This window comes from Schistocerca cancellata, chromosome 8, assembly GCF_023864275.1.
Source record: "Schistocerca cancellata isolate TAMUIC-IGC-003103 chromosome 8, iqSchCanc2.1, whole genome shotgun sequence".
NCBI classification, from domain to species: domain Eukaryota; kingdom Metazoa; phylum Arthropoda; class Insecta; order Orthoptera; family Acrididae; genus Schistocerca; species Schistocerca cancellata.
The window spans coordinates 238829926-238856767 of record NC_064633.1 but is presented as its reverse complement, the minus strand read 5'-3'; the positions used below and the strand labels follow the sequence as shown (position 1 = coordinate 238856767).

General features: G+C 43.4%; 1 protein-coding gene across 1 annotated transcript in view; it reads left to right on the top strand.

Annotated features, from left to right (window-relative positions):
- Nucleotides 1–26842, top strand: part of LOC126094691 (myrosinase 1-like) — a 145033-nt gene that overhangs the window by 11729 nt on the left and 106462 nt on the right. Inside the window, exons 3-4 of the mRNA XM_049909216.1 lie at nt 553–687; nt 21216–21338. Coding sequence (XP_049765173.1) covers nt 553–687; nt 21216–21338 — 258 coding nt within the window. The remainder of the gene's footprint in view (nt 1–552; nt 688–21215; nt 21339–26842) is intronic.

Genomic DNA, 26842 nt, shown 5'->3' with positions numbered 1-26842 from the left:
CGGCTTCAATCTAACATGTAACTGTAACGCACATGGTATTGGTATAGCTTATAATGCGTAAGCTCGAACGGCCAATGTTTTAAGCTTTCCCTTTCACGAAGCCACTTAAGTCCTCTTATAGCATGACGCGAATGCTTCTTTAGGGAGCGGTAATTTCTTTTTCTTCTATAATAGCTTCCCATCACTAACAGAACAAATAATGTTTTCAAGTTTTGTGAACATCGGTTTACTGTGAAACAGTGAATCTTAAAACTTTTCCGACTGAATACTTTTCTGAATATTAACTTAACTTTGTTTCCTACAGTTTGATTTCAATTCCCAGTAGTATTAGAATAAATATTACAAAAGCAAAACCTACTACGGCGTATGAAAATATGTATATCAGAACTTACTGACACATTTTGTAGGAATTTGAGTTAACATCGTATTTCCCCACGACCGCTTAAAATACATGTATGAAGATTTGTAATGTGATGTTTTTTAGACAGTAATTAATTGCAGAAGTGGAGTAGACTATAGCGCTGAAAATATACCTTTTCTCATTTGTTTCAGTTTGATGTTTACCGCTTCTCCCTGTCATGGTCGCGGTTGTTACCATCCGGAGACTGGGACGTAGTAAACCAAGCGGGGATAGAGTATTACAACAACCTCATAGACGCTCTGCTGGAAAGGAATATTCAGCCCTTAGTAAGTATGCTTAGCCCTTAGTAAGTATGCTTAATGTGTAGTAAGTATGTTTAACGTGTATGCAACGTACAAGTAAGAAATGTCGAACTCCGAATGCGTAAATGTTATCGTGTGTTCCCTTTCTAGGATTCACAGTTACGAGAAATCTCTGTAGGCAACAATTTCGCGAAAATAGTGAGAATCCCAGCACACGCAACTGCCACGATTCACAGCACCTCGTCCGAGCAGAGAACGTTCCCTTCAAAAGCAACATATTGCGAAAGATACGTCAATCCAGTCGCAGAATACTCAAGCCTTCGGCGCGTAACGCTCTCGCCCCAAACGTAGGGAGTTCTTGTAAACTACTCTTCTCACTTTGTAGCCCATTCAACGGTTTTGTGTGTAAGTTGATTTGTAAATGTTTGCGACGGTCGTGTCAAGATTCACAACAATACAACACCTGCAGAAGCACTTGATCATAGTCCCTGAATCTTTGTTCCTTTGTATCGCGCGAGCATGGCCAGGGGGCATTTTTTGACATTTCAGTTAGTCTGAGGTCACCGTTGTTCTATCTCTATCAGTATGAGAACAAATACAACCTCTGTGAGATGCCACAGCGTGAGGTTAATCGTCTCAGGAGCCAACAATGAGTTTTATGGTGGCGTGATTTTGTGCGAGCATCAGCGCGGCAAACGTTGATGAGAAGTTCTGGTGTGGTGCGTCGTGGATTCCCGGTCGCAAAGACCCAGCTAGTGTACTGAATTTTAAGGCCGCTGTTCGGAAAAATTTTGAACATTAATTCGCGCTTATGGACAACCGTTAAAGATTGAAGCGTTCATGAATAATTCGTGTCTCATTGCATGATTTTATGGCTTTGATTCAGCAATGCCTTTCAATAAAGGATACCATACATAAGTAGTGGTACCTCAATTGATTGCGCTTAATGCACTTCACTTAACCCAGCCTTAATACTAGTGATGAAACAATCCACCAACGATCCTTACAGTGTCTGAATTCAAAGTACACTCCTGGAAATGGAAAAAAGAACACATTGACACCGGTGTGTCAGACCCACCATACTTGCTCCGGACACTGCGAGAGGGCTGTACAAGCAATGATCACACGCACGGCACAGCGGACACACCAGGAACCGCGGTGTTGGCCGTCGAATGGCGCTAGCTGCGCAGCATTTGTGCACCGCCGCCGTCAGTGTCAGCCAGTTTGCCGTGGCATACGGAGCTCCATCGCAGTCTTTAACACTGGTAGCATGCCGCGACAGCGTGGACGTGAACCGTATGTGCAGTTGACGGACTTTGAGCGAGGGCGTATAATGGGCATGCGGGAGGCCGGGTGGACGTACCGCCGAATTGCTCAACACGTGGGGCGTGAGGTCTCCACAGTACATCGATGTTGTCGCCAGTGGTCGGCGGAAGGTGCACGTGCCCGTCGACCTGGGACCGGACCGCAGCGACGCACGGATGCACGCCAAGACCGTAGGATCCTACGCAGTGCCGTACGGGACCGCACCGCCACTTCCCAGCAAATTAGGGACACTGTTGCTCCTGGGGTATCGGCGAGGACCATTCGCAACCGTCTCCATGAAGCTGGGCTACGGTCCCGCACACCGTTAGGCCGTCTTCCGCTCACGCCCCAACATCGTGCAGCCCGCCTCCAGTGGTGTCGCGACAGGCGTGAATGGAGGGACGAATGGAGACGTGTCGTCTTCAGCGATGAGAATCGCTTCTGCCTTGGTGCCAATGATGGTCGTATGCGTGTTTGGCGCCGTGCAGGTGAGCGCCACAATCAGGACTACATACGACCGAGGCACACAGGGCCAACACCCGGCATCATGCTGTGGGGAGCGATCTCCTACACTGGCCGTACACCACTGGTGATCGTCGAGGGGACACTGAATAGTGCACGGTACATCCAAACCGTCATTGAACCCATCGTTCTACCATTCCTAGACCGGCAAGGGAACTTGCTGTTCCAACAGGACAATGCACGTCCGCATGTATCCCGTGCCACCCACCGTGCTCTAGAAGGTGTAAGTCAACTACCCTGGCCAGCAAGATCTCCGGATCTGTCCCCCATTGAGCATGTTTGGGACTGGATGAAGCGTCGTCTCACGCGGTCTGCACGTCCAGCACGAACGCTGGTCCAACTGAGGCGCCAGGTGGAAATGGCATGGCAAGTCGTTCCACAGGACTACATCCAGCATCTCTACGATCGTCTCCATGGGAGAATAGCAGCCTGCATTGCTGCGAAAGGTGGATATACACTGTACTAGTGCCGACATTGTGCATGCTCTGTTGCCTGTGTCTATGTGCCTGTGGTTCTGTCAGTGTGATCATGTGATGTATCTGACCCCAGAAATGTGTCAATAAAGTTTCCCCTTCCTGGGACAATGAATTCACGGTGTTCTTATTTCAATTTCCAGGAGTGTATATTCCATTACTCCCTTTGTCATTTTTTCTGATTTCAGGTTTCCGCATATCAATACAGCCTTCCACTGCAAAAGGAAAACTTTATTTCCGCCTTTATTGTTGAATTCTCTTCTGATTACTCCACACACAAACTAACTCTACCTTTTCCATCATCCGAGAAAATTTTGTACTAAAGTGGCAGATTGATAACTATATTTGATTTCAGTAAAAATTTGTTAATTATCCAAACATGAATAAGCTTTTGGATCTCTTGTAGTATCTGAAAAAGTATTGTTAGTTAGTTACTAGATGGATCCTTGATTTTGAAGTTGCTACACAAACTATACTTGTGAAAACTCGAAATTCGAAATAAAATGCAGACCTATAAGACAGTGGACATATCAGTTGCGAAGTTTGGATACTGCATACTGACTTCTCGAAAAGCTGCGCGCCGTACTCATGACTTGCATCGGAAATTTGTATCGGAAACCTCGTTCTTAATATCCATTTCACCACAGGAAGAGGCTATGTACAGTAATATGTATAATTGGGGTGAAAATAAACCTTCATTATCACATCAATGCAGTTCAGTAGAGTACTCCCTGTCATCAGTTGTGATCTGGAGAATTTCTAGGGTCTGCCAACCTGCCTCGAAGGATAATTTGAAGTTAAAATCGTGCGCGGATAGCGGTCTTCAGCACGAATGGAAAGAGGCCCGGCAAGTTGTCCACCGAAGTAGTGACCACCTTGATGACGTCATCCGATCATTCATGCAGACAGTAAACATCGTAGACGTACCTCCTGGTTGTCACCAGCGGTCAACATTAGCAGCTGGTGCGGCTTTCTGCTAATTTTGGCTCGTAGACAGCCCAGTGAGAATGCAATTGAACTTCGTGCTGTTTCATTGAGAAGGCTGCGTCGAACTATACAGTACGTAACAATACACATGATCATTATGACCTCCGTGGCTCCATTAGGCAAAACAGCGAAACAATAACTACCCTCTAAACCTTCCTAACCCAGCATCGTAGTGCGGTGGGCAGTGGTATACCTGAGATGGAACCTGGATCAGGGACGATTGCTGCATTCTTGTAACTTCTGAGGATCATCCTAGAGATGTGGAGCGGACCAGACACCGCTGCACATATCTGTAGTTCGCAAAATGCTGAATTGTTCGCTGAGGGAAAAGATATTGACTGAAAGCAACATGACTTTATTTATGACTTTATTTTTACTCATTTCCGCTCTAGCCATCATCACATATTGGATTAGTAACGTCATGTCGCACCCAGTCAATGACTTTTCCCTCGACGATCAATCAGAATTTTGCAGACTACACATATTTTTCAACATCGTCCATCCCTCCTTCGTGACTTTATGTTACAGTTTTGTTAGCACTGCATGTCTCAGGCTACAGACCTATGCGTTCAGTAGGAACGTGGGTCTGCCTTTCCGAGCTAACATCGCCTACGGATGTTTGACACTAATCATCCTTATTGAGAGTAATTTGGGGCTGTACGACATCGAGACAAGTTCGTGCGAGGTATTTAGCAGCCCTACAGTGGACATTTCGGTGATATTTCTTTTTCAAGGCGATAACATGCGTGCACATTATACACATCTCGAGAAGGAATTCAAATTCAAATGGCTCTGAACAATTTGGGACTTAACATCTGAGGTCATCCAGACTGAAGCGCCCAGAACCGCTTGGTCATACCGGCCGGCAAGAAGGAATTGATGTAATGGAATGGCCTGTGTTATTTGCTGTAAAAAACCATTGAGAACGCTTGGAACCATTGAAACCTTCCATCCCAAAACACTGGATGACCAAAGGAGGGCTGCCGTCGAAGAGTGGGACTATCTTCAGCGGCAAAGTTTCGATCACCTTGTGTAGAATACGCAAACGGGGATCCAAGCACATCATAACGCCGTAATGGAGAACGATGGCTGCCACCCTGTATTAGTAATTGTGTCTTGGGAAGGAAACACAAATGCACGGTCAGATTTACATGAACTGATCTTCGCCCATTAGTTGTCAAGAAACCTGTCGCACACCGTTGCAAAACTCTAATTAAAATGGGAAGTTTTTTCCAGGTTAGTTAACTGCAATATAAATACATGAAAGTAGCTGAAGTTGATTTTATTAAATGAGCTAGGTGGTACTTTGAAATTCAATAGTTTATTTAGTATAACACAACTCTGTTGTAGCCGAACTAGTCAACTTATTACATCCATCAGGCAGCTCACAAAAGCTGTCAGAAATTGTCCTTCGCAATTCACGAATAAATGATCAAACTGTTAATTCTACAATGTGTATCAACAAATTCGGTATAAAAACTTCAAAATTCCTCTACGATGTCACTGACAGAATAATTCTAAGCCGTGATGTGAACTGGGGCCACGCAATAATCAAGGTACAGCCGCTACCATTACGCGCCTTACTGCAAGCAAGAAATAAAATAACAAGCGATCTGGCGTCCTCAAAGAGAGCTCCTCACTCTTTCGAATAGGAACACCATGCTCGCCTCGTTCTCGTCCCCCTGAATCTTAACACCCATGTCCAGCTTTCTGTACATTTGCCCCACCACTTTTGTTAGCTTACCTTCTATCTCTTCCCTGTTATACCACTCTGTCCTAGTGGTGCGCGTTAAATTAAACATCAATAATACAAATTTAGAAACATTCAGCCACCATTAATGATAAGAGTTTAAAAAAAAATGGTTCAAATGGCTCTGAGCACTATGGGACTCAACTGCTGTGGTCATAAGTCCCCTAGAACTTAGAACTACTTAAACCTAACTAACCTAAGGACATTACACAACACCCAGCCATCACGAGGCAGAGAAAATCCCTGACCCCGCCGGGAATCGAACCCGGGAACCCGGGCGTGGGAAGCTACAACGCTACCGCACGACCACGAGATGCGGGCAATAAGAGTTTCATGAAGTAATCACGCTCAAATACGGATCAAAAAGATACCAAACACTACTAAAACTAAATTAAACTCCGCCCGAACAGGCCATGAAGGCCCAACGGTATCGACCGGCCGCCGTATCATCCTCAGCGCACATGCGTCACTGAATGCGAATACGGAGAGGCGCACCGCTCTCCCGGCCGTATGCCAGTTTACGAGACCGGAGCCGCTACTTCTCAATGGAGTAGCTCCTCAGTTTTCCTCACAAGGGCTGACTGCACCCCACTTGCCAACAGCGCTCGGCAGAACAAACTGCTAGCCCAGCTCGACAGCGATTAATTTCGGTGTTACCACTGCGGTAAGGCCATTAGCTATCGAACACTACACATTTAAAAATAATTGATTCTTATGAAACATTACATTTACTTGAATATTCTATTGCTAACCTAAGAAATACACTCCTGGAAATTGAAATAAGAACACCGTGAATTCATTGTCCCAGGAAGGGGAAACTTTATTGACACATCCTGGGGTCAGATACATCACATGATCACACTGACAGAACCACAGGCACATAGACACAGGCAACAGAGCATGCACAATGTCGGCACTAGTACAGTGTATATCCACCTTTCGCAGCAATCCAGGCTGCTATTCTCCCATGGAGACGATCGTAGAGATGCTGGATGTAGTCCTGTGGAACGGCTTGCCATGCCATTTCCACCTGGCGCCTCAGTTGGACCAGCGTTCGTGCTGGACGTGCAGACCGCGTGAGACGACGCTTCATCCACTCCCAAACATGCTCAATGGGGGACAGATCCGGAGATCTTGCTGGCCAGGGTAGTTGACTTACACCTTCTAGAGCACGTTGGGTGGCACGGGATACATGCGGACGTGCATTGTCCTGTTGGAACAGCAAGTTCCCTTGCCGGTCTAGGAATGGTAGAACGATGGGTTCGATGACGGTTTGGATGTACCGTGCACTATTCAGTGTCCCCTCGACGATCACCAGTGGTGTACGGCCAGTGTAGGAGATCGCTCCCCACAGCATGATGCCGGGTGTTGGCCCTGTGTGCCTCGGTCGTATGCAGTCCTGATTGTGGCGCTCACCTGCACGGCGCCAAACACGCATACGACCATCATTGGCACCAAGGCAGAAGCGACTCTCATCGCTGAAGACGACACGTCTCCATTCGTCCCTCCATTCACTCCTGTCGCGACACCACTGGAGGCGGGCTGCACGATGTTGGGGCGTGAGCGGAAGACGGCCTAACGGTGTGCGGGACCGTAGCCCAGCTTCATGGAGACGGTTGCGAATGGTCCTCGCCGATACCCCAGGAGCAACAGTGTCCCTAATTTGCTGGGAAGTGGCGGTGCGGTCCCGTACGGCACTGCGTAGAATCCTACGGTCTTGGCGTGCATCCGTGCGTCGCTGCGGTCCGGTCCCAGGTCGACGGGCACGTGCACCTTCCGCCGACCACTGGCGACAACATCGATGTACTGTGGAGACCTCACGCCCCACGTGTTGAGCAATTCGGCGGTACGTCCACCCGGCCTCCCGCATGCCCACTACACGCCCTCGCTCAAAGTCCGTCAACTGCACATACGGTTCACGTCCACGCTGTCGCGGCATGCTACCAGTGTTAAAGACTGCGATGGAGCTCCGTATGCCACGGCAAACTGGCTGACACTGACGGCGGCGGTGCACAAATGCTGCGCAGCTAGCGCCATTCGACGGCCAACACCGCGGTTCCTGGTGTGTCCGCTGTGCCGTGCGTGTGATCATTGCTTGTACAGCCCTCTCGCAGTGTCCGGAGCAAGTATGGTGGGTCTGACACACCGGTGTCAATGTGTTCTTTTTTCCATTTCCAGGAGTGTAAGTACTAAGTACATTTCAGTATTAATTACGGATATTGCAGCTTATAAAGTGGCCTAGTTTTACAGGCTACTGTGTGTGCATTGAAGTAGTAGCATTTGGTGGAATTTAGACCTCAGTCGCTCGAGGCAAGAGCTTCAGCCGTACACTAGTGAAAATTAATCAATGCCTGCTAGCTATCCTATTTGGCCAGCCGCAGTTCGCAGATGGTGTAAATCCTAACTACTCCATCCTCTATGTATCCATACCACTCTAAATTGCATACCAGAGCACAGTCGGTACCATAGAATCCCTTTAACTTTTCACACTGCAGATATTTATTGAAACGGACGTTTCCTGGAACATCGGTTATTTGTTTTTATTCAGTTCAAAAAAATGGTTCAAATGGCTCTGAGCACTATGTGACTTAACTTCTGAGGTCATAAGTCGCCTAGAACTTAGAACTAATTAAACCTAACTAACCTAAGGACATCACACACATCCATGCCCGAGGCAGGATTCGAATCTGCAACCGTAGCGGTCGCTCGGTTCCGGACTGCAGCGCCTAGAACCGCACGGCCACTCTGGCCGGCTTTTACTCAGTTACGAGTGCACATTGCGTACTAAAAATGTATGCCTTCCAGTTGTTTTATAAATTCTTTCTCTTGTCCTTCATCTGCACTCCTTGGATTAGGCAATGTTGCCTGTTCCGGCTTCAAAACATGTCTGGCCATCGGTTCCTCGGTGTTCCCGGATATCTTGTCCCCTTATGCCTATAGTAGAGCACTCTTCTTGGGTTGCTCTCTTTCGGTATTCTCCCAAGATGCTGTTTTGAAACATTTCTATGGTTTACGATTTTGCTCACAAGGAGTTTATTCCTAGTTCTCTCATTTTTCATTTGAAATTTTATCTGAAAGGGTACATCCTTTTACTGCTCTTAAGAATTTCATTTAGGCAGCTTATATCTTGTTTTTATCAGCTTTTGTGAAGGTCTGAGCTTCATGAGGAAAGAAATATTGTATGCATTGTTCCTCTTCGATTACATTATATTTGCAACAATTCTTTCTTCACGTATCTAGATACTTCAGCACATTATGGGTCATGATTTATCTCCCATGTGTATCAGCTTAAAAGGTGCGTATCAGTTTGTTCCAAGATTCTGGTGAGCTTCCCTTTTAATATTTTTCACTTAATTTTCGTTTTCCCTAGCAGTAGCCGATCGAGACAGACGCAGCAACAGGGAAGTAAACGCAGTTGTGACATTTACAGAGCTCCTAACCAGGAGCGAATTTTATTGTATCATCTGTGTGCTTTAATAGTTTGCTTTCTTGAGTTTCTGCGTGTAAATTTAGCATCTAATACACACAGTTCTCGCGTTTTCGTTTGCGTCAGAAAGTAAACCGATCTTGAGACATATTAAACGTTCCTAATCAGGGGCAAATTATTTAGTTTCACTTGAGTACTTCGGTAATTAGGTTTTTGAATATCTGCGTATTACAAGACACAGTTCGTGCGTTTTCGTCAGGTTCTACAGTAGAGTTGCGCAGCACGTGCCGGTAGTCCGTTTACGTGAATAGTTTAGTTTTCCACGGTCTTTAGTATGGACAGGGACTGCGATTGCTGTGTGCGGATGCGAGCCGAGTTGGTGACACTTCGCTCTCAGCTTCAGGCTGTGATGGCATCGGTTGCAAAGCTTGAGGCTGCAGTGGATGGGTGCCACTGTTGTGGGCCGGCCGTGGGGATCCAACGGACGTCCAGCACGTCAGAGTCCTCCGATCAGTCCTCACCGGTGACAAACCCAGTTACTGCCCGCACTGAGGCCGACCCCTTACCTGTGGTCGAGTGGGAGGTCGCCCCGGGGCGAAGCAGGCGGCGAAAGACTTCCCAGGCGGCCGCACGTAAGGCCTCCCCGGTTTGTCTCACAAACAGCTTCCAGGTACTTTCTGTAGCTGACACTGTCGCTGAGCCAGATGCTGTCGCCTGTCCTGTTTCAGAGGAAACCATTCAGCCTGCAAGATCCGGGCAATCGCAGAGGGTGGGATTATTGGTAGTTGGGAGCTCCAACGTTAGGCGCATTATGGGGCCCCTTCGGGACTTGGCTGACCAGGAGGGTAAGAAAACCAACGTGCACTCCGTGTGCATATCGGGTGGAATCATTCCAGATGTGGAAAGGGTCCTCCCGGAAGCCACGAAGAGCACCGGGTGCTGCCAACTGCAGGTGGTTGCTCACGTCGGTACCAATGATGTGTGTCACTTTGGATCAGCAGAGATTCTCTCTGGTTTGGATAGGCTAACAGAAGTGGTAAAGGCTGCCAGTCTTGCTTGCAAGATGAAAGCAGAGCTACCATTTGCAGCATAGTCGACAGGACCGATTGAGGACCCCTGGTACAGAGCCGAGTGGAGGGTCTGAATCAGAGGCTCAGACGGTCCTGCAACCGTTTAGGCTGCTGATTCCTCAACTTGTGCCAATGGGTGGTTAGGTTTCGGGTTCCACTGAATAGGTCAGGTGTCCACAATACGCAGGAGGCGGCTACACCGGTAGCAGGGGCTGTGTGGCGTGGACTGCGTGATTTTTTAGGTTAGAGGGTCTCGGGAAAACACAGGAAGTGCTTCAGTCACAACGGGTGCAGGCTGAACACAGGAAGAACGTAGATACAGGAAACATTGGTAAATTGTCGTAGCTGTGTTGGGAAAGTACCAGAGTTCCAAGCTAATTAAAAGCACTGATGCTCAAATCGTTCTTGGCACTGAAAGCTGGCTAAAGCCGGATATAAGCTCAGCCGAAATTTTTGCGAAGAACCTAACGGTGTTCCAAAAAGATAAGCTAAACATAGTTGGCGGTGGCGAGTTTGTTGCTGTCAGAAGTAGTTTAACTTGTCGCGAAATTGAAGTAGATACTTCCTGTGAGTTAGTATGGGCAGAGGTCATTGTTGGAAACCGGAATAAAATTATAATTGGATCCTTTTACCGACCTCCCAGTTCAGATGATACAGTTGCTGAAAGGTTGAATTTCAAACACGTACCCGACTCATACGATAATAGTTGGTGGTGACTTTAATTTACCCTCGATATGTTGGCGAAAATACATGTTTAATTCCGGAGGTACGCATAAAATATCATCCGAAATTCTGCTAAACGCATTCTCTAAAAATTATTTTGAGGAGGAAGTTCATGACCTCACACGAATAGTAAACGGTTGTGAAAACTCACCTGACCTCTTAGCAACAAATAATCCTGAGTTAACAACCAGCATCAAAACTGATATAGAGTTTAGTGAACGCAGGGTTGTCGTAGCGAGACTGAATATTCTAATCCCCAAATCCTCGAAAAATAAGGCACAAATATACCTATTCAAAAAAGCAGATAAAAATTCACTTGACGCCTTCCTGAGAGACAATATCCACTCATTCCAAATTAATAATACAAGTGTAGACCTGATGTGGCTTAAATTCAGTGAAATAGTATCGGCAGCAATTGAGAGATTTATACCAAATAAACTAGCAGATGACGGAGACGATCCTCCTTGGTACACAAAACGGGTTAGAACACTGTTGCAGAAACAACGAAACAAACATGTCAAATTTAAACAGACGCAAAATCCCCAAGATTGGCGATCCTTTACGGAAGCTCGAAATTTAGCGCGGAGTTCAATGCGAGACGCCTATAACAGTTTCCACAACGAAAATTTGTCTAGAAACCTGGTAGAAAATGCAAAGAGATTCTGGTCGTAATGAAGTATGTTAGCGGCAAGAAACAATCAATGCCTTCTCTGTGCGATAACAATGGAGATGTCATCGAAGACAGTGCTGCCAAAGCAGAGTTACGAAGCACAGCCTTCCGAAATGCCTTCACAAAAGAAGACGAAGTAAATATTCCAGAATTCGAATCGAGAACAGCTGTCAACATGCGTAACGTAGAAGTAAGTATCCTCGGAGTAGTGAAGCAACTCAAATCACTTAACAAAAGCAAATCTCCTCGTCCAGATTGTATACCAATTAGGTTTCTTTCCGAGTATGCTGATGCATTAGCTCCATACTTAACAATCATATACAACCGTTCGCTCAGCGAAGAACCGTACCCAAAAACTGGAAAGTTGCACAGGTCACACCAATATTCAAGAAAGGTAGTAGGAGTAATCCACCAAATTAGATGCCCATATCGTTAACCTCGATATGCAGCAGGATTTTAGAATATATATTGAGTTCGAACATTATGAATTACCTCGAAGGAAACGGTCTATTGACGCACAGTCAACATGGGTTTAGAAAACATCGTTCCTGTGAAACACAACTATTATTCACATGACGTGTTGAGTGCTATTGACCAGGAATTTCAGATCGATTCCGTATTCCTGGATTTACCGAAGGTTTTTGACGCTGTACTACACAAGCGGCTTGTTGTGAAATTGCGTGCTTATGGAATATAGTCTCAGTTATGTGACTGGATTTGCGATTTCCTGTCTGAGAGGTCACACTTCGTAGTAACTGACGGGAAGTCATCGAGTAAAACATAAGTGATTTCAGGCGTTCCCCAAGGTGGTGTTATAGGTCTTTGCTGTTCCTTATCTATATAAACGATTTGGAAGAAAATCTGAGCAGCCGTCTTCGGTTGTTTGCAGATGACGCTGTCGTTTATTGACTAATAAAGTCATCAGAAGATCAAAACAAACTGCAAAACGATTTAGAAAAAGTATCTGAATGGTGCGAAAAGTGGCAGTTGACCCTAAATAATGAAAAGTGTAAGGTCATCCACATGAATGCTAAAAGGATTTCGTTAAACTTCGGTTACACGAAGTCTAATCCAAAAGCCGTAAATTCAGCTAAATACCTAGATACTACAATTGCGAGCAACTTAAATTGGAAAGAACACATAGAAAATGTTGTGGGGAAAGCTAACCAAAGCCTGCGTTTTATTGGCCGGACACTTAGAAAATGTAGCGGACCTACTAAGGAATCTGCCTACACTACACTTGTCCGTCTTCTTTTAAATACTGCTACGCGGTGTGGGATGCTTAGCATTTAGGACTGACGGAGTACATCGAAAAAGTTCAAAGAAAGGCAGCACGCGAAATATGGGAGAGAGTGTCACAGAAATGATATAGAATTTGGACTGGAAATCATTCTGACGAAATTCCAATCACCAACTTTCTCTTCCGAATGCGAAAATATTTTGTTGACATCGAGCTACATAGGGAGGAACGATCATCACGATAAAATAAGGGAAATCAGAGCTCGTACGGAACGATACAGGTGTTCATTCTTTCCACGCGCAATACGACATTGGAATAATAGATAAATGTGAAGGTGGTTCGATGAACCCTATACCAGGCACTTAAATATGATTTGCAGAGTATCCATGTAGATAGATGTAGATCTCCCTTGCTTCGTCTGTTTCTTGTAGCGTTTGAACATAAGCACTTCTGGTCCTTTATAGTCTTTGTAATTTCATCATTCCATATTCCTAACTCATTTTCCTTCTGGCACTTTCACTTTTACCAAACAATTCGTTAGCTATGGTTCTTATAGCTTGTATAATGGCATCACATTCCTCATTAATATCTTGGTTAATTTCTTGTTATTGTATTTGAAGTTCTTGATATAATTTTTTATATTCTCTCCTCGTAGTAGATACATTTTAAACGCTTCTCCATTCGCTCTTTCATTGGTTTTCATTTTCATCCACCTTGTTAGGAGATGAATTTTTGATATTTTCAAATTGTGATCAGTTGATATGTCACTTCCTCGGTAGACTTCTATATTTTTATTTCGATGGAAATTAATTTTATTCGTAATGACGTAGTCCATTCGTGATTTACGTCCCCTTGCACACCAAGGAAACTTAATCATGTCTTTTTCTTAAAAAAAGTATTTTTATACTTAATTTGTTAAATGCTGCAAACTGCCTCAGCTTCTCTCCATCATTTCTTCACCAAAATACCTATAGCGTCTTTAATCAGTATTTTACCCACTTGTGCAATCATATCTCTTGATAATATAAGATAATGACAAATTTCACATTTTTACGCATTTCTTTGTGTAGTTCTTCATAGAATCTTTCACTTTCTTCCTTTTTGCCTTATCTATGGGGATATACTCCAATTATAGTCAAATGACCCCTTATGAATTTTAAATCTAACAACTACTATTGTGTCATTTACGAAAGTCTGATATTTTATCTTATTAGCTCACTCCTTATCGATGATTAATATATATATATATATATATATATATATATATATATATATATATATTTTTTTTTTTTTTTTTTTTTTTTTTTTTTTTTTTTTGTCATCGGTCTTCTGACTGGTTTGATGCGGCCCGCCACGAATTCATCTCCTGTGCCAACCACTTTGTCTCAGAGTAGCACTTTCAACATACATCCTGCATTATTTGCTGAATGTATTATAATCTCTGTCTTTCTCTACAGCTTTGCCCTCTACATCTCCCTCTAGTACCATGGAAGTCATTCCCTCATGTCTTAACAATTGTCCTCGTCCTGTCCCTTTTCCTTATCAGCGTTTCCTACATATTCCTTTCCTCTCTGATTGTGCACTGAACCACCTTATTCCTTACCTTATCAGTCCACCTAATTTTCAACATTCGTCTGTAGCGACCACATCTCAAATACTTCGATTCTCTTCTGTTCCGGTTTTCCCACAGTCCATGTTTCACTACCAACAAAGCTGTACTCCAGAATTACAGTCTCAGAAATTTCTTCCTCAAATTAAGACCTGTATTTGATATTAGTAGACTTCTCTTGGCCAGGAAAGCCCTTTTCGCCATTGCTAGTCTGCTTTTGATGTCCTCCTTGCTCCGTTCGTCACTCGTTAGTTTACTGCCTAGGGATGGGAATTCCTTAACTTCATCTACTTCGTGACCATCGATCCTCATATTAAGTTTCTCACTGTTCCCATTTCTACTACCTCTCATTACCTTCGTCTTTCTTCGATTAACTCTCACTCCATACTCTGTACTCATTAGACTGATCATTCCGTTCAGCACATCATGTAATTCCTCTCCACTTTCACTCAGGATATCAATGTCATCACCCAATCGTATCATTGATATCCTTTCACCTTGAATTTTAATTCCACTCCTGAAACTTTCTTTTATTTCCATCATTGCTTCCTCGATGTACAGATTGAACAGTATGGGCGAAAGAGTACATCCTTGTCTCACACTCTTTTTAATACGAGCACTTCGTCTTGGTCGTCCAGTCTTATTATTCCCTCTTGGTTGTTGTACATATTGTAAATGACACGTCTCTCCCTATAGCTTACCCTTATTTTTCTCACAATTTCGAACATCTTGCACCATTTTACATTGTCGAACACTTTTTCCAGGTCGACAAATCCTATGAGCGTTTCTTGATTTTTCTTTAGTCTTGCTTCCATTATTAACCGCAACGTCAGAACTGCCTCTGTCGTGCCTTTACCTTTCCTAAAGCCAAACTGATCGTCATCTAGTGCATCCACAATTTTCTTTTCGATTCTTCTGTATACTATTCTTGTCAGAAACTTGGATGCTTGAGCTGTTAAGCTGACTGTGCAATATTTCTCGCACTTGTCAGCGATAATTATAGCAACTCCAAAAGCTGCTTTTTGTTGTTTACTAGCTCCGCTATAAATCAATGATTAGTCTCCTATATGTTGAGATCCTTTGAGTTTTTTTCCGTTTATTTTAGAACCGCTATATTAGATTTTATTTCCTTTAATTCTTAATTCGAGTGGGTTCTGTATCCTTTTCAGCTAAACCAGGAACATTCCTTGTAGCTAAGAGTAGTTTATCCCATATTACAAAGTCTTTATCCTTTATCTTGCACAGTCGTTTCGTTGCTGTCAGTGTGGCTTATTTTTATGAAGCTTTTTAGTAAGAAAATCTTGCTTGATAGAGTTGTGGGCTCTATGCAAGCACACTCTGTTTGTGGGGCTGCCGCCTTGCCGCCTTCAGACTCGCAGGATTTTCATTGAGGATTCCTCTCCATGATAAGTTGGCTTCCCTGCCCGTTTAGAGAGAAATATACCCTCGGGCCTCGAAACCTAACACCTGATAGCAAAATATGCGTCAGAGGCCTAACAGAAGTAAGCGGAAGTGATGCCAGCTAAGGGCCCATGTGATTGCCACCCATATAGTCCCAAGATAGCCCTCAGCTTCATTGAAATTCACAAGCCCACTCGCCTGCACATACAATGTTTCGTTAAGGCGGCGTCTCCTTGATAGGGCTTACGAATGATTCTCATAACAAATATCCTCATTTCCTCTATATGTCTATAAGGCTGATCTTTGCTCGTATTAAGCAGATTACGATATTCACTACGACAGTCTTCTATTACTCCATTACGGCTGCGTTTCTTTGTCCTGGTTTTCATGTAACCATGTATAGACCAAAAAGGTTTCCAGAAACGTGGTGAACTCCTAATTCTCAGCAGGTGTGCCAGATACAGAGGCAACCACCTGCGGCTCCATCAGGGCTTTCTTCTGTATAGATAATCCCCGAACTATCCGTCAGATGTGCTTAATAGCTAAATTGTAAGCCCAGAGATTTGTTTAAACAACAGATGACGAAAGCGACGTCTTGTATTGTACAACAGTTATCCAGAAAGTAACCTCTATTAGGTTATGATAAAATAAATGAATGATTGAATAAAACGTATTAGAAAAACCTTGAATTTACAGCTCTGTAGTTCTGCTCTGCATAATGATCTTTCAGATTTAAGCGCCTATTATTTCACTTAAATAATCGCCTACCACAAAATTTTGGCACCTGAGTTTGAAGCCAAATGTATGGAACGAAGTTTGTGGTGTAGAGAGAACGTTCAAAATCGCCCTATTTGCACTGATGCAATATTGCTTGTACACAGGGTATCGCAGAAGGAATGATTGATATTCAGGGTACAACAGGAACAATCATTCGCAGCAAATATGTCTAGTAAACATGGACTCTAGAAGGGGGTGGCCAAGTATTCGGCCCACGATTGTGCCCTGGCCCGAGTACCATAGCACTCACCACGCTGCCTGAGACGGAAGAGGGGAAACTGCAAACTTACAGCGTAGTCACACTGCACACGATTTGGCTTTTATTTCACATTTTTAACAACGTAAAACAGAAACGAAACAAATTTTCAGTATTATTTAGTTATTTTTGGCGTAATATAATTTTTATCCGGTATGAACTGTCAGCATACAGACAAACACAATTTCACAGATTTTCGCACTCTTGTTTCCACGTAATCGTGATATATTCAGTTTCGTAACCGAAAAAAGGGCTTTCAAAAATTTATGTTGAGCATAATATTGTAGCACTTTTGCAACCGCGTTATGGAGACGAGGAAACTCTACCTGGGGAAAGCAATGTAGACGTTTAGGACAGTTTTAACATACACTCCTGGAAATGGAAAAAAGAACACATTGACACCGGTGTGTCAGACCCACCATACTTGCTCCGGACACTGCGAGAGGGCTGTACAAGCAATGATCACACGCACGGCACAGCGGACACACCAGGAACCGCGGTGTTGGCCGTCGAATGGCGCTAGCTGCGCAGCATTTGTGCACCGCCGCCGTCAGTGTCAGCCAGTTTGCCGTGGCATACGGAGCTCCATCGCAGTCTTTAACACTGGTAGCATGCCGCGACAGCGTGGACGTGAACCGTATGTGCAGTTGACGGACTTTGAGCGAGGGCGTATAGTGGGCATGCGGGAGGCCGGGTGGACGTACCGCCGAATTGCTCAACACGTGGGGCGTGAGGTCTCCACAGTACATCGATGTTGTCGCCAGTGGTCGGCGGAAGGTGCACGTGCCCGTCGACCTGGGACCGGACCGCAGCGACGCACGGATGCACGCCAAGACCGTAGGATCCTACGCAGTGCCGTAGGGGACCGCACCGCCACTTCCCAGCAAATTAGGGACACTGTTGCTCCTGGGGTATCGGCGAGGACCATTCGCAACCGTCTCCATGAAGCTGGGCTACGGTCCCGCACACCGTTAGGCCGTCTTCCGCTCACGCCCCAACATCGTGCAGCCCGCCTCCAGTGGTGTCGCGACAGGCGTGAATGGAGGGACGAATGGAGACGTGTCGTCTTCAGCGATGAGAGTCGCTTCTGCCTTGGTGCCAATGATGGTCGTATGCGTGTTTGGCGCCGTGCAGGTGAGCGCCACAATCAGGACTGCATACGACCGAGGCACACAGGGCCAACACCCGGCATCATGGTGTGGGGAGCGATCTCCTACACTGGCCGTACACCACTGGTGATCGTCCAGGGGACACTGAATAGGGCACGGTACATCCAAACCGTCATCGAACCCATCGTTCTACCATTCCTAGACCGGCAAGGGAACTTGCTGTTCCAACAGGACAATGCACGTCCGCATGTATCCCGTGCCACCCAACGTGCTCTAGAAGGTGTAAGTCAACTACCCTGGCCAGCAAGATCTCCGGATCTGTCCCCCATTGAGCATGTTTGGGACTGGATGAAGCGTCGTCTCACGCGGTCTGCACGTCCAGCACGAACGCTGGTCCAACTGAGGCGCCAGGTGGAAATGACATGGCAAGCCGTTCCACAGGACTACATCCAGCATCTCTACGATCGTCTCCATGGGAGAATAGCAGCCTGCATTGCTGCGAAAGGTGGATATACACTGTACTAGTGCCGACATTGTACATGCTCTGTTGCCTGTGTCTATGTGCCTGTGGTTCTGTCAGTGTGATCATGTGATGTATCTGACCCCAGGAATGTGTCAATAAAGTTTCCCCTTCCTGGGACAATGAATTCACGGTGTTCTTATTTCAATTTCCAGGAATGTAGAAGGACTTGTCTTTAAAATGAGAATTATCTTCCCGATCAAGCAGTTACATCTGTTCATGCACAGCGACACTTTCTAATTAAACCGCAAATGGTCTCAAAAACAGCTGGAAGGCAGATGTTAGATTGGTAGTTTCCTTAAAAAGTTTAGGAAACTGTCGTAATAGTTTCAATGAATTCTTCAAACCACGCGTTTCCTTTAACGCCAGTGAACTCAAAAAACTGGACTGTGTCACTCAGAATGTGTTTCTTCTAAAAATCGATTTTCTTTTAAATCCTGAAAAAGTTGTTTCTCACCTTGCAGTATCTTACTGTAGACAATGTTCAGTAATTCCAATTAAAATTCAGTGTCTAGCAATACATTTCGCGTGTTCTAATTTTCATTTCAGCCCTCTTTCTTCCTTCATAAATTCAACAATGGTGAGTTTTAAATCGAAAATCGTTCCAGCCATGCCCCTTGACTTAACCTACGTATTTTGCAGTATTATATAAATTCTTCATATTCTTTGTCGAAAACTGTTGCAACCCACAATGGAATAATGCGTGCGACTTCAGAAATGTTACTGTTCGTACCACCGATTTCATAATGTGCTGCATGCCTGAAAATTCAGCATAAGGTGGTTCTTGATGTACATAACAATGGATGCCGTCTGGCTATCGGTGTAATTATTTTTCTCTTTCAGTGGCAAATAAATTTTTAAATTCTTTCTGCGTGATATTGCAATGTCATTTCATAGAATATTTGCAGTACCCGTTACTTATGTGACTGCGTAACGTATATTGAGGATTTTTACCAGTCTCTTCGGTCACTCCCATTCATTTTTAAAGGTTTTTGACGATAGGTCGTTAAACTGCCTCTTTTTGTGCAAAACAGCCACTGGACCAGAGAACTTCCTCCATAAGACGAACAAACAGCGAAGGATAAACAGCGGTGATGTGTCACCGCGATTCTGCTGAGATGAAGAGAGTAGTGCCGACAGAAAAGTGCCACACCACAATACTAAACGAAATGTCTCACTTTAACGAGTACTTCCGAGAACGTTGGAGCAAAGCCGAGACAGGTCGAGCTTCGGCCCGCACACGGTCCGCACACCCGGCACACATGTACCTTGGCACGCCGCTGGAAAGCCCTCACTTGAAAGATATCAGCACTTCATCTTCCATACTGTGAAACAAATCTTTTCGCCCGAAAGCTCTTTTCTGTCGATATTCTGAGAAGTGGTACTACCGCGTGACGGTGTGACTTCACAGTGCTGACTGCTTTCTTGTCTTCATTTTGGGAAACCCAAGCCTCGTCATCAACACGATTCTGTTCCGAAAAAAACCTCCGTACGCATTGTAATGCAAAAGAAACTGAATTGAATAGTCATCCATTGAGGCTCGTGGTTTTCAGAAAACTTTTCCATAACCCACAAACACATAGTTTTAGGTATCAGAATTATTTAGTCAGAATCACATGCAAAACACTAAAAGAAATCTGTGGGAAGTCGATAAGGAGGTGAGATATCACAAATCGCCAGTTTTTGTGAACTTTTCGTCAGTCTTCTGAAGAATTTAGTACTGACTACAGACGAAGCACAATTTATGCCAACATAATAGATATTCATGCTTCCACTCTTAAACAAACGACACCACTGTCGCACGATAGTTTGACTCATCACAGTCGACTCGTACACAGCGTGTTTTTAAAATTTTTAGTCCTAAAAGCGTATTACAGAACTGATTACAGATTTGGCTGGATTTATAACTGCAATGCTCACTTTTAACGGCTTTTGAAGACGAACTTAAAGCGACATGCCTTTCTCCCCAACGTGGCTGAAAATACACTGGCCTACAGCGGCTGTTAAGTTCCTCCCACGACTTCCGATAGTACACGACAAAAAAAATTACTTTCTGGGCAACCCTCACACATGCAACTGGTGATTCCAAATAAATTCCTTACAAATAAAAAATACTTTCTTGTAGCAGGGATATTTATTCTTAAATGAGAGTTTATTTCCTCTTCCTTATCACTTCCACTGTCTTAACTACTGATTCTGTCTCCTACAAGAAGTGGATTTTAGGAGATTTCTCCCAGTCATTTTGACAATGTCAAGATGGTTCCTGTACAAGACTCGGAGAACGCTATACACCAACAGTTAAACACAATGTACAGCACAAAATTTCTATGACTCTGAGAAAATAAGTATACATTTTTTCTTCGCAATAAATGTGACATGGTGCTGAAACTTATGACATGCAAAGACTGAAACAGAGTACCTGAAGGACCCATTATGGGCAGTACTCTTTATGTAAGGGCGCAGAACCGCCAGTGACGCGATGAAACACATAAAGAGAAACTCAGTATTTCGAGTGTTATCATACATAAGGTGCATGCTTTCCATCACTTAACAACTTTTAACGTAAGTCATTGTTTCCTTCACAGTTTGTTGAACATTCGAATTGTATTAGCACTGTACATTAGCTTAAGGCTAAATTATGCATTATCTAGTGATGAGGGCAACTCACATCTCTTACACAAATTTATTAACATCAAATGTGTTTTTTGACCAGGTGACGCTCTTCCATTGGGACCTCCCACAGAAACTGCAAGACATCGGTGGATGGCCCAATCCCAGGATCGCTGACTACTTCGAAGAGTATGCGAGACTGGCTTTCGAGAACTTCGGCGACAGAGTGCGTATACTTAGCAACTTTTATGAATAGTCTGCACATAAATGTTTACCCTCCACATAAATGTAAGTAGCGTGCAGTATTCTCCTACAGTCTTCTTGTAAGCCGGACAAACTGTTACTGGCTACATTAATTTCTATAGATCCATTGTAAATCCTCCAATCAGAGTTCAAGTTGACTTAGCGAACAAAGTACAAAGGGACCAAAATTAGGGAAAGTAAAAATAACACTTCTTTTAGTTCAGTGAATTGAATAGAGAAAAGCAGAGGGTAGCTCACACTTGAAGAACGGACGTGAATTCTTGAGCTACAGTGCAGAGCAAGTTTTTGTGAGACTCAGAATCAAAAATACTGTTATACTTGATCGACACTATGCACCGATTTCTTTGGCCATCACTGCCAATGTATTTTGCGTTTCTTCAGTAATTACTTAGATACTCACGGAGCGATAATTAGACTTCTAACGTTCTAGAAAGGAAGGGAAAAACAATGTCGACTACATTTGGTACTAAAAAAGATAAAATAGTTTTGAGAGACGTTGAAAACTATCTTCAATCCTTATATATTGTCTGTCCAAATTACATAGTACAGTGGAAGGATGAAAGTGAATTTTTACGAAGAAGGCTACGTGCGGCCAGCCATATAACAGTCTGATACTGAATATGTGTTCTATCTCGAGAAAGAAAATTAACAGGGAAACGTACTGAACCAGACACTAAATTGAAAGAATTTACATTTAATTTAGTTGGTTCAGTTTCAGAAGTAATGACTCAACGAAGACACAAAGCTATTATACATTTACTGTGTCAGATAAAAGAAATTCTCGTGTCAGAGACAATTAGCCAAAGTATGAGTGATGTTCTGAAACACGACGCACTGTGTAGTTATACCTGGCAGTACGTTCACCATCAGAGAACCCTGCTTTGAGCTGGCTCACTGGTCCTTGTGCGCTGGACGTCGGCGTCAACAGGTAGCATTAGATGTACTGCCCGTTTGGTACCTACATCTACACTCCGCAAGGCACCTTAGGGTGTGTGACGGAGACTACTTTGTGTACTAGTCTCACTTCCCTTTGTTTGCTGTTCCAGTCGCATATGGTTCGCAGGAAGAACAAATGCTTGCAAGCCTGCATATGAGCTTGAATCTCTCTGATTTTATCTGGGTAGTCTTTCTCACGAGATAGACGTACGGGAAAGCAACATGTTGGTTGACTCTTCTAGGAACGTACGCTCTCGGAACTTTAACAGTAGACGGGACAGTGATACAGAATGCCTCTCTTGCAACGTCTGTCAGTGTGGATGACTGAGCATCTCCGTATCCATGGTGCGTGTCCAGATCAACTTTAAAGTTGACCGACAGTACTGTAATTCTGCGAAGTATTTGTAAGACCAGTGAAACGCGCTGGGTACTGTCTTGAAAATAAGTTTTAAGATGAAAACCAAGGAAAGTAAAGCAAGAGAAACCTAGTGCAGTAGAATGAAATCAGACTGTTCTAAGGAAAACAGATTATGAAATGATACATATAGAGTGGTAAATGAGTTTTGCGATTTTTGCAGTAAAATAAGTGACAATGGCGGTGCTGAAGAGAATATAAAATGTAGTCTGACATTAGACATTTTGCTGTTATAGACTTGCTCTCCACTTTCCCTGCCGAAGGCTTCTTTTGTTATAGCTGCACTGCTCGCCAAATGGTTTTGCCTGTGCTGGCAGACGGCGTTCCGGCTGATATGAAATACTTAGCATCCAGTCTTTGGAAAACCGTTAGGTTAAAAAACTTAATCTTTGCACATCTTACAGTCTAATACCTGCGCTCGAAAGTGGACTGAATTTCTTCCGTCGTATGCCATAGTCACCGCGCTTCCTCAAATTAACCAAAAAATTTCGCGAATTTATAAAAATTTAGCACAGGTACAAACGCGTTGTGCAAACTTTCTGTAAGGTCGATTTTAGCTCATAAATTGCAGTGAATGAAGTCTAGATAAGGTATCGAATTTTTTTTTAAATTAAGAGTAGAAGGATATCTCATTTCGTTCTCGAATTACTGGGTTTCATATCCGACAGTCGGTAATGCGCGACGCACCTATTCACGACCTTGCAAAAAGCTAATTGTGCGGTCATAACAATAGTCATATCTCACAAACGATAAGGAGATGTCATATCGAGATTTTTGCAAATAATAGCACGCAATGAGCATATATGTTATAAGATAAATACTCTAAGCTTTGCTATTTACCGAACTATGGAAATCGCAGCCGTGAGAGGTCGGCGGATAGACGTCCATAGCACTGTAAGAAAACGCTAGCGGCATGCGTATACACGTCTACAACGCCTGGGGACGGGCATAGCATGACGTATATACACATGCACAGCATTGAAAAAGTTAGCAATAAAAGGCATTCTGAAAAAGACAAATTTGTTCATATCGAGAAAAAGCTCATGTATTAGGATGTGTTTTCTTCAGGTAAATGGAGTGAAAGTTATTAGGAAGTGAAAAGCGGATGATGGACACTACAGACAAGAAGAGAACCGAAGCTTTTGAAATGTAGTGTTGCAAAAGGATGCGGAAAGTGGGTAGAGCAGACGACTAATGATACACTACTAAATCGGGGAGAATTTTTTCTCATAAACTGAATTCAAGAAGGTGCAGGTTGTAAGGTCACATACTGAGCTATCAAGGAGTAATCAGTTTGGTAACAGGGGAAAGTGCGCAGGATGGGATGGACGGAAGGGTAATTGTAGAGGGAGATCAAAGGTTGACTACAGTGAGCGTTTTCAAATGAAAGCAAATTTTCCAGAGATGCAGAAGCTTACACAGAATAGTCAGTCGTGGACGACTGCATCAAATCCTTCTCTAGACTGGAAACCATAGCACCATCCGCAGACCAGGTTTTCATCTGCAGTCTCGTCGTTGCTCAGAAGACTCTGATGTGACGTACGTACCTCATTACGCAGTTCCATATCTAGAGCTCCCTCCTGAACCGATTCCAAGCTCCATTCTCGCTGTGGAAACTTAAAGTATTAAACATTTCTGGTTCTCACTAAAGTTGAGTAGTCGCATCACTAGTACGGCTGGTAGCTGAAGCAATCGGCAATTATGGTGCGACAAGGCGACCTGAGAAAAAGTTAAATCCCATTTTCTGTCAGTTACCTGACGACTGCGCGAGAGGCGTTTGAAGCAATGTACAGAGCGTCGCATGAGTAGTTGACACATTTAATATTGTCGCAACATTTTTATTTCTGAAATGAAAATATTTAAACTTTACACAAAGACGATACGGTTGCTGGAAATCCTATTCACTTCATCACGTGTTCCATATGCGCTCCACTGCAGCGGACAACTTCGCGAAGGCGAGTACACAAATTCCTTTCAACTTCGGGGCACAACTCTCCTATTATCTCGTTGTATAATTGCGCTACCCGGACACGCATTTCCATAACATTCTGTGGTCTCAAAGGGAAGCGTTTCTCTTTCAAATATCCACACCGAAAAAATCACAAGGGTTTAAATTTGGGCTTGAAGGACGCCAAAAGGACCCTGTAGAGAATTCAGTACAGCATTAGTCGTATGTGGTGTTGTACCATCTATGTGTTCGTTAGAACATTGGTGGCAAGAAGATGTAGCACAAAGTCATTTTTCCACATTATCTTTTATCGTTCAGCAATGACAGTGTCACTGAATAATACTCGTCCGATTAGGCCAAAATGGACAGAGCTACGTTCACTCACTTTTTCTCCATGCGTTGTTTTTTAATGAACACGAAGATTTTGTGTTTCTTCTTCCTCCCAAAATCGAACATTTTGTTGTTTACGGTTCCACTGAGGTGCCATAATGAATACTCCGGTCTTCTCTGTTTGTTCTTGTGCAACACAGTCATTTTGTAAAGGAAGAGCTTGAGATCACTCCGTAAAAATGTTTGTACAGAAAGACGATATATCCCCATTTCCCATGCTGCCCGCCGAGATGACTTGTTTGGAGTTCGTTGAATGGCGACCGTAACGCTGTGATGTTTTCCGGAGAACGAACAGTCAGTGCCCCAGGTCGTTTCCCTTCCAACAAACTGCCTCTTCTTCAAATTTTCTCGTTAATCGAGAGTTTTGGTCTCTGTTGGAGCCCAGCGCGTGTGGAATATTGCCCTAAAACTTCTTTGCATTGCTGTGACACTTCTCATTTCAGCATAAAGGAGAACAGATGATCGTCTAAGCCCACTCATGGTGAAACGCTAACTACGGACCAAGAGACTGGTGACATTGCAGCAACACGACCTCTACGGAGATTTCCACGAAACAAAACACGTTGGAGCGAATTTTGAATTAAATGTAACTAGAAGTACAATTATTATTCAATGTCAAAATGTGTCAACCACTCATGCACCACCCTTTATGAATTAATGATCTTCTCTGTTATTTTCGAAGGAGAATTCCATTTCCAGGTTCGTAGCTGAAAAAGTACTTGGTCATGAAACGGAAGGTTAAACTATAGCTGTTGAAATTCTATATCCAAATCAAAAGCAATCTGTGATCAAGTTCGACAAAAAAATCTCTCTCTCTCCCTCTCTCTCTCTCTCTCTCTCTCACACACACACACACACACACACACACACACACACACACACATATATATATATATATATATATATATATATATATATATATATATATATATATATATATATATATATATATATATATCAGTTGTTTTATTAATTATAAACACGAAATTTGAAGTAAAAGACAGGACAAAAACAGGCAAAAAAATGCACAGAGCAAAGGGAACAGGAACACAACCAAAGACTGAAGAGGTTTTGGGAAGAGAAAAAGATGAAGGAAAGTAGGTAAAAGTGAATAATCATGTAACATTCACATTCATCACTGTCCTGAAAGTTGCTACTCACCATATAGCGGAGATGCTGAGTCTCAAATAGGCACAACAAAAAGACTCACAAATAAGCTTTCGGTCAGATTCGTCAAAAATAGGCGACAGACACACACAAAAATACTCACGCAAACGCAACCCACCCACACATGACTGCAGTCTCTGGCAACTGATATTGTTACATTCGATCCTGGATTTCCCTTTGATATATATATTATTACACGTTTTTGTCTCCAGGACAGTGATTAACTTGATTATTAAATGATTATTCATTTTTTCTTATTTCCATCTTCTTTTTCTCTTCCAAAAACCTCTTCATTCTTTGGTTGTGTTCCCATTTCATTTGCTATGTCCATATTTTGCCTGTTTTTTTCCTTCCTTTTACTTCAGATTTTCGTGTTCATAATTTTGTATCTGTATTTGCCTCTTTCATTTATCGCTTCGGTACTGATCATTGCTTGTTTTAGATCTTCTCCTATTTTTTGAAACCAATTGGTTTTTTTTATGAGTGAACTATTTAATACATCAAAAGTCCTGTTTCTGAGTCTTTTATTGTTCATTCTATGTATGTTTCCATAAAATGTTAGTCGGCGTTTCCTGATTATATATGTGAGCCTGTCTGTGTGTTCATATAA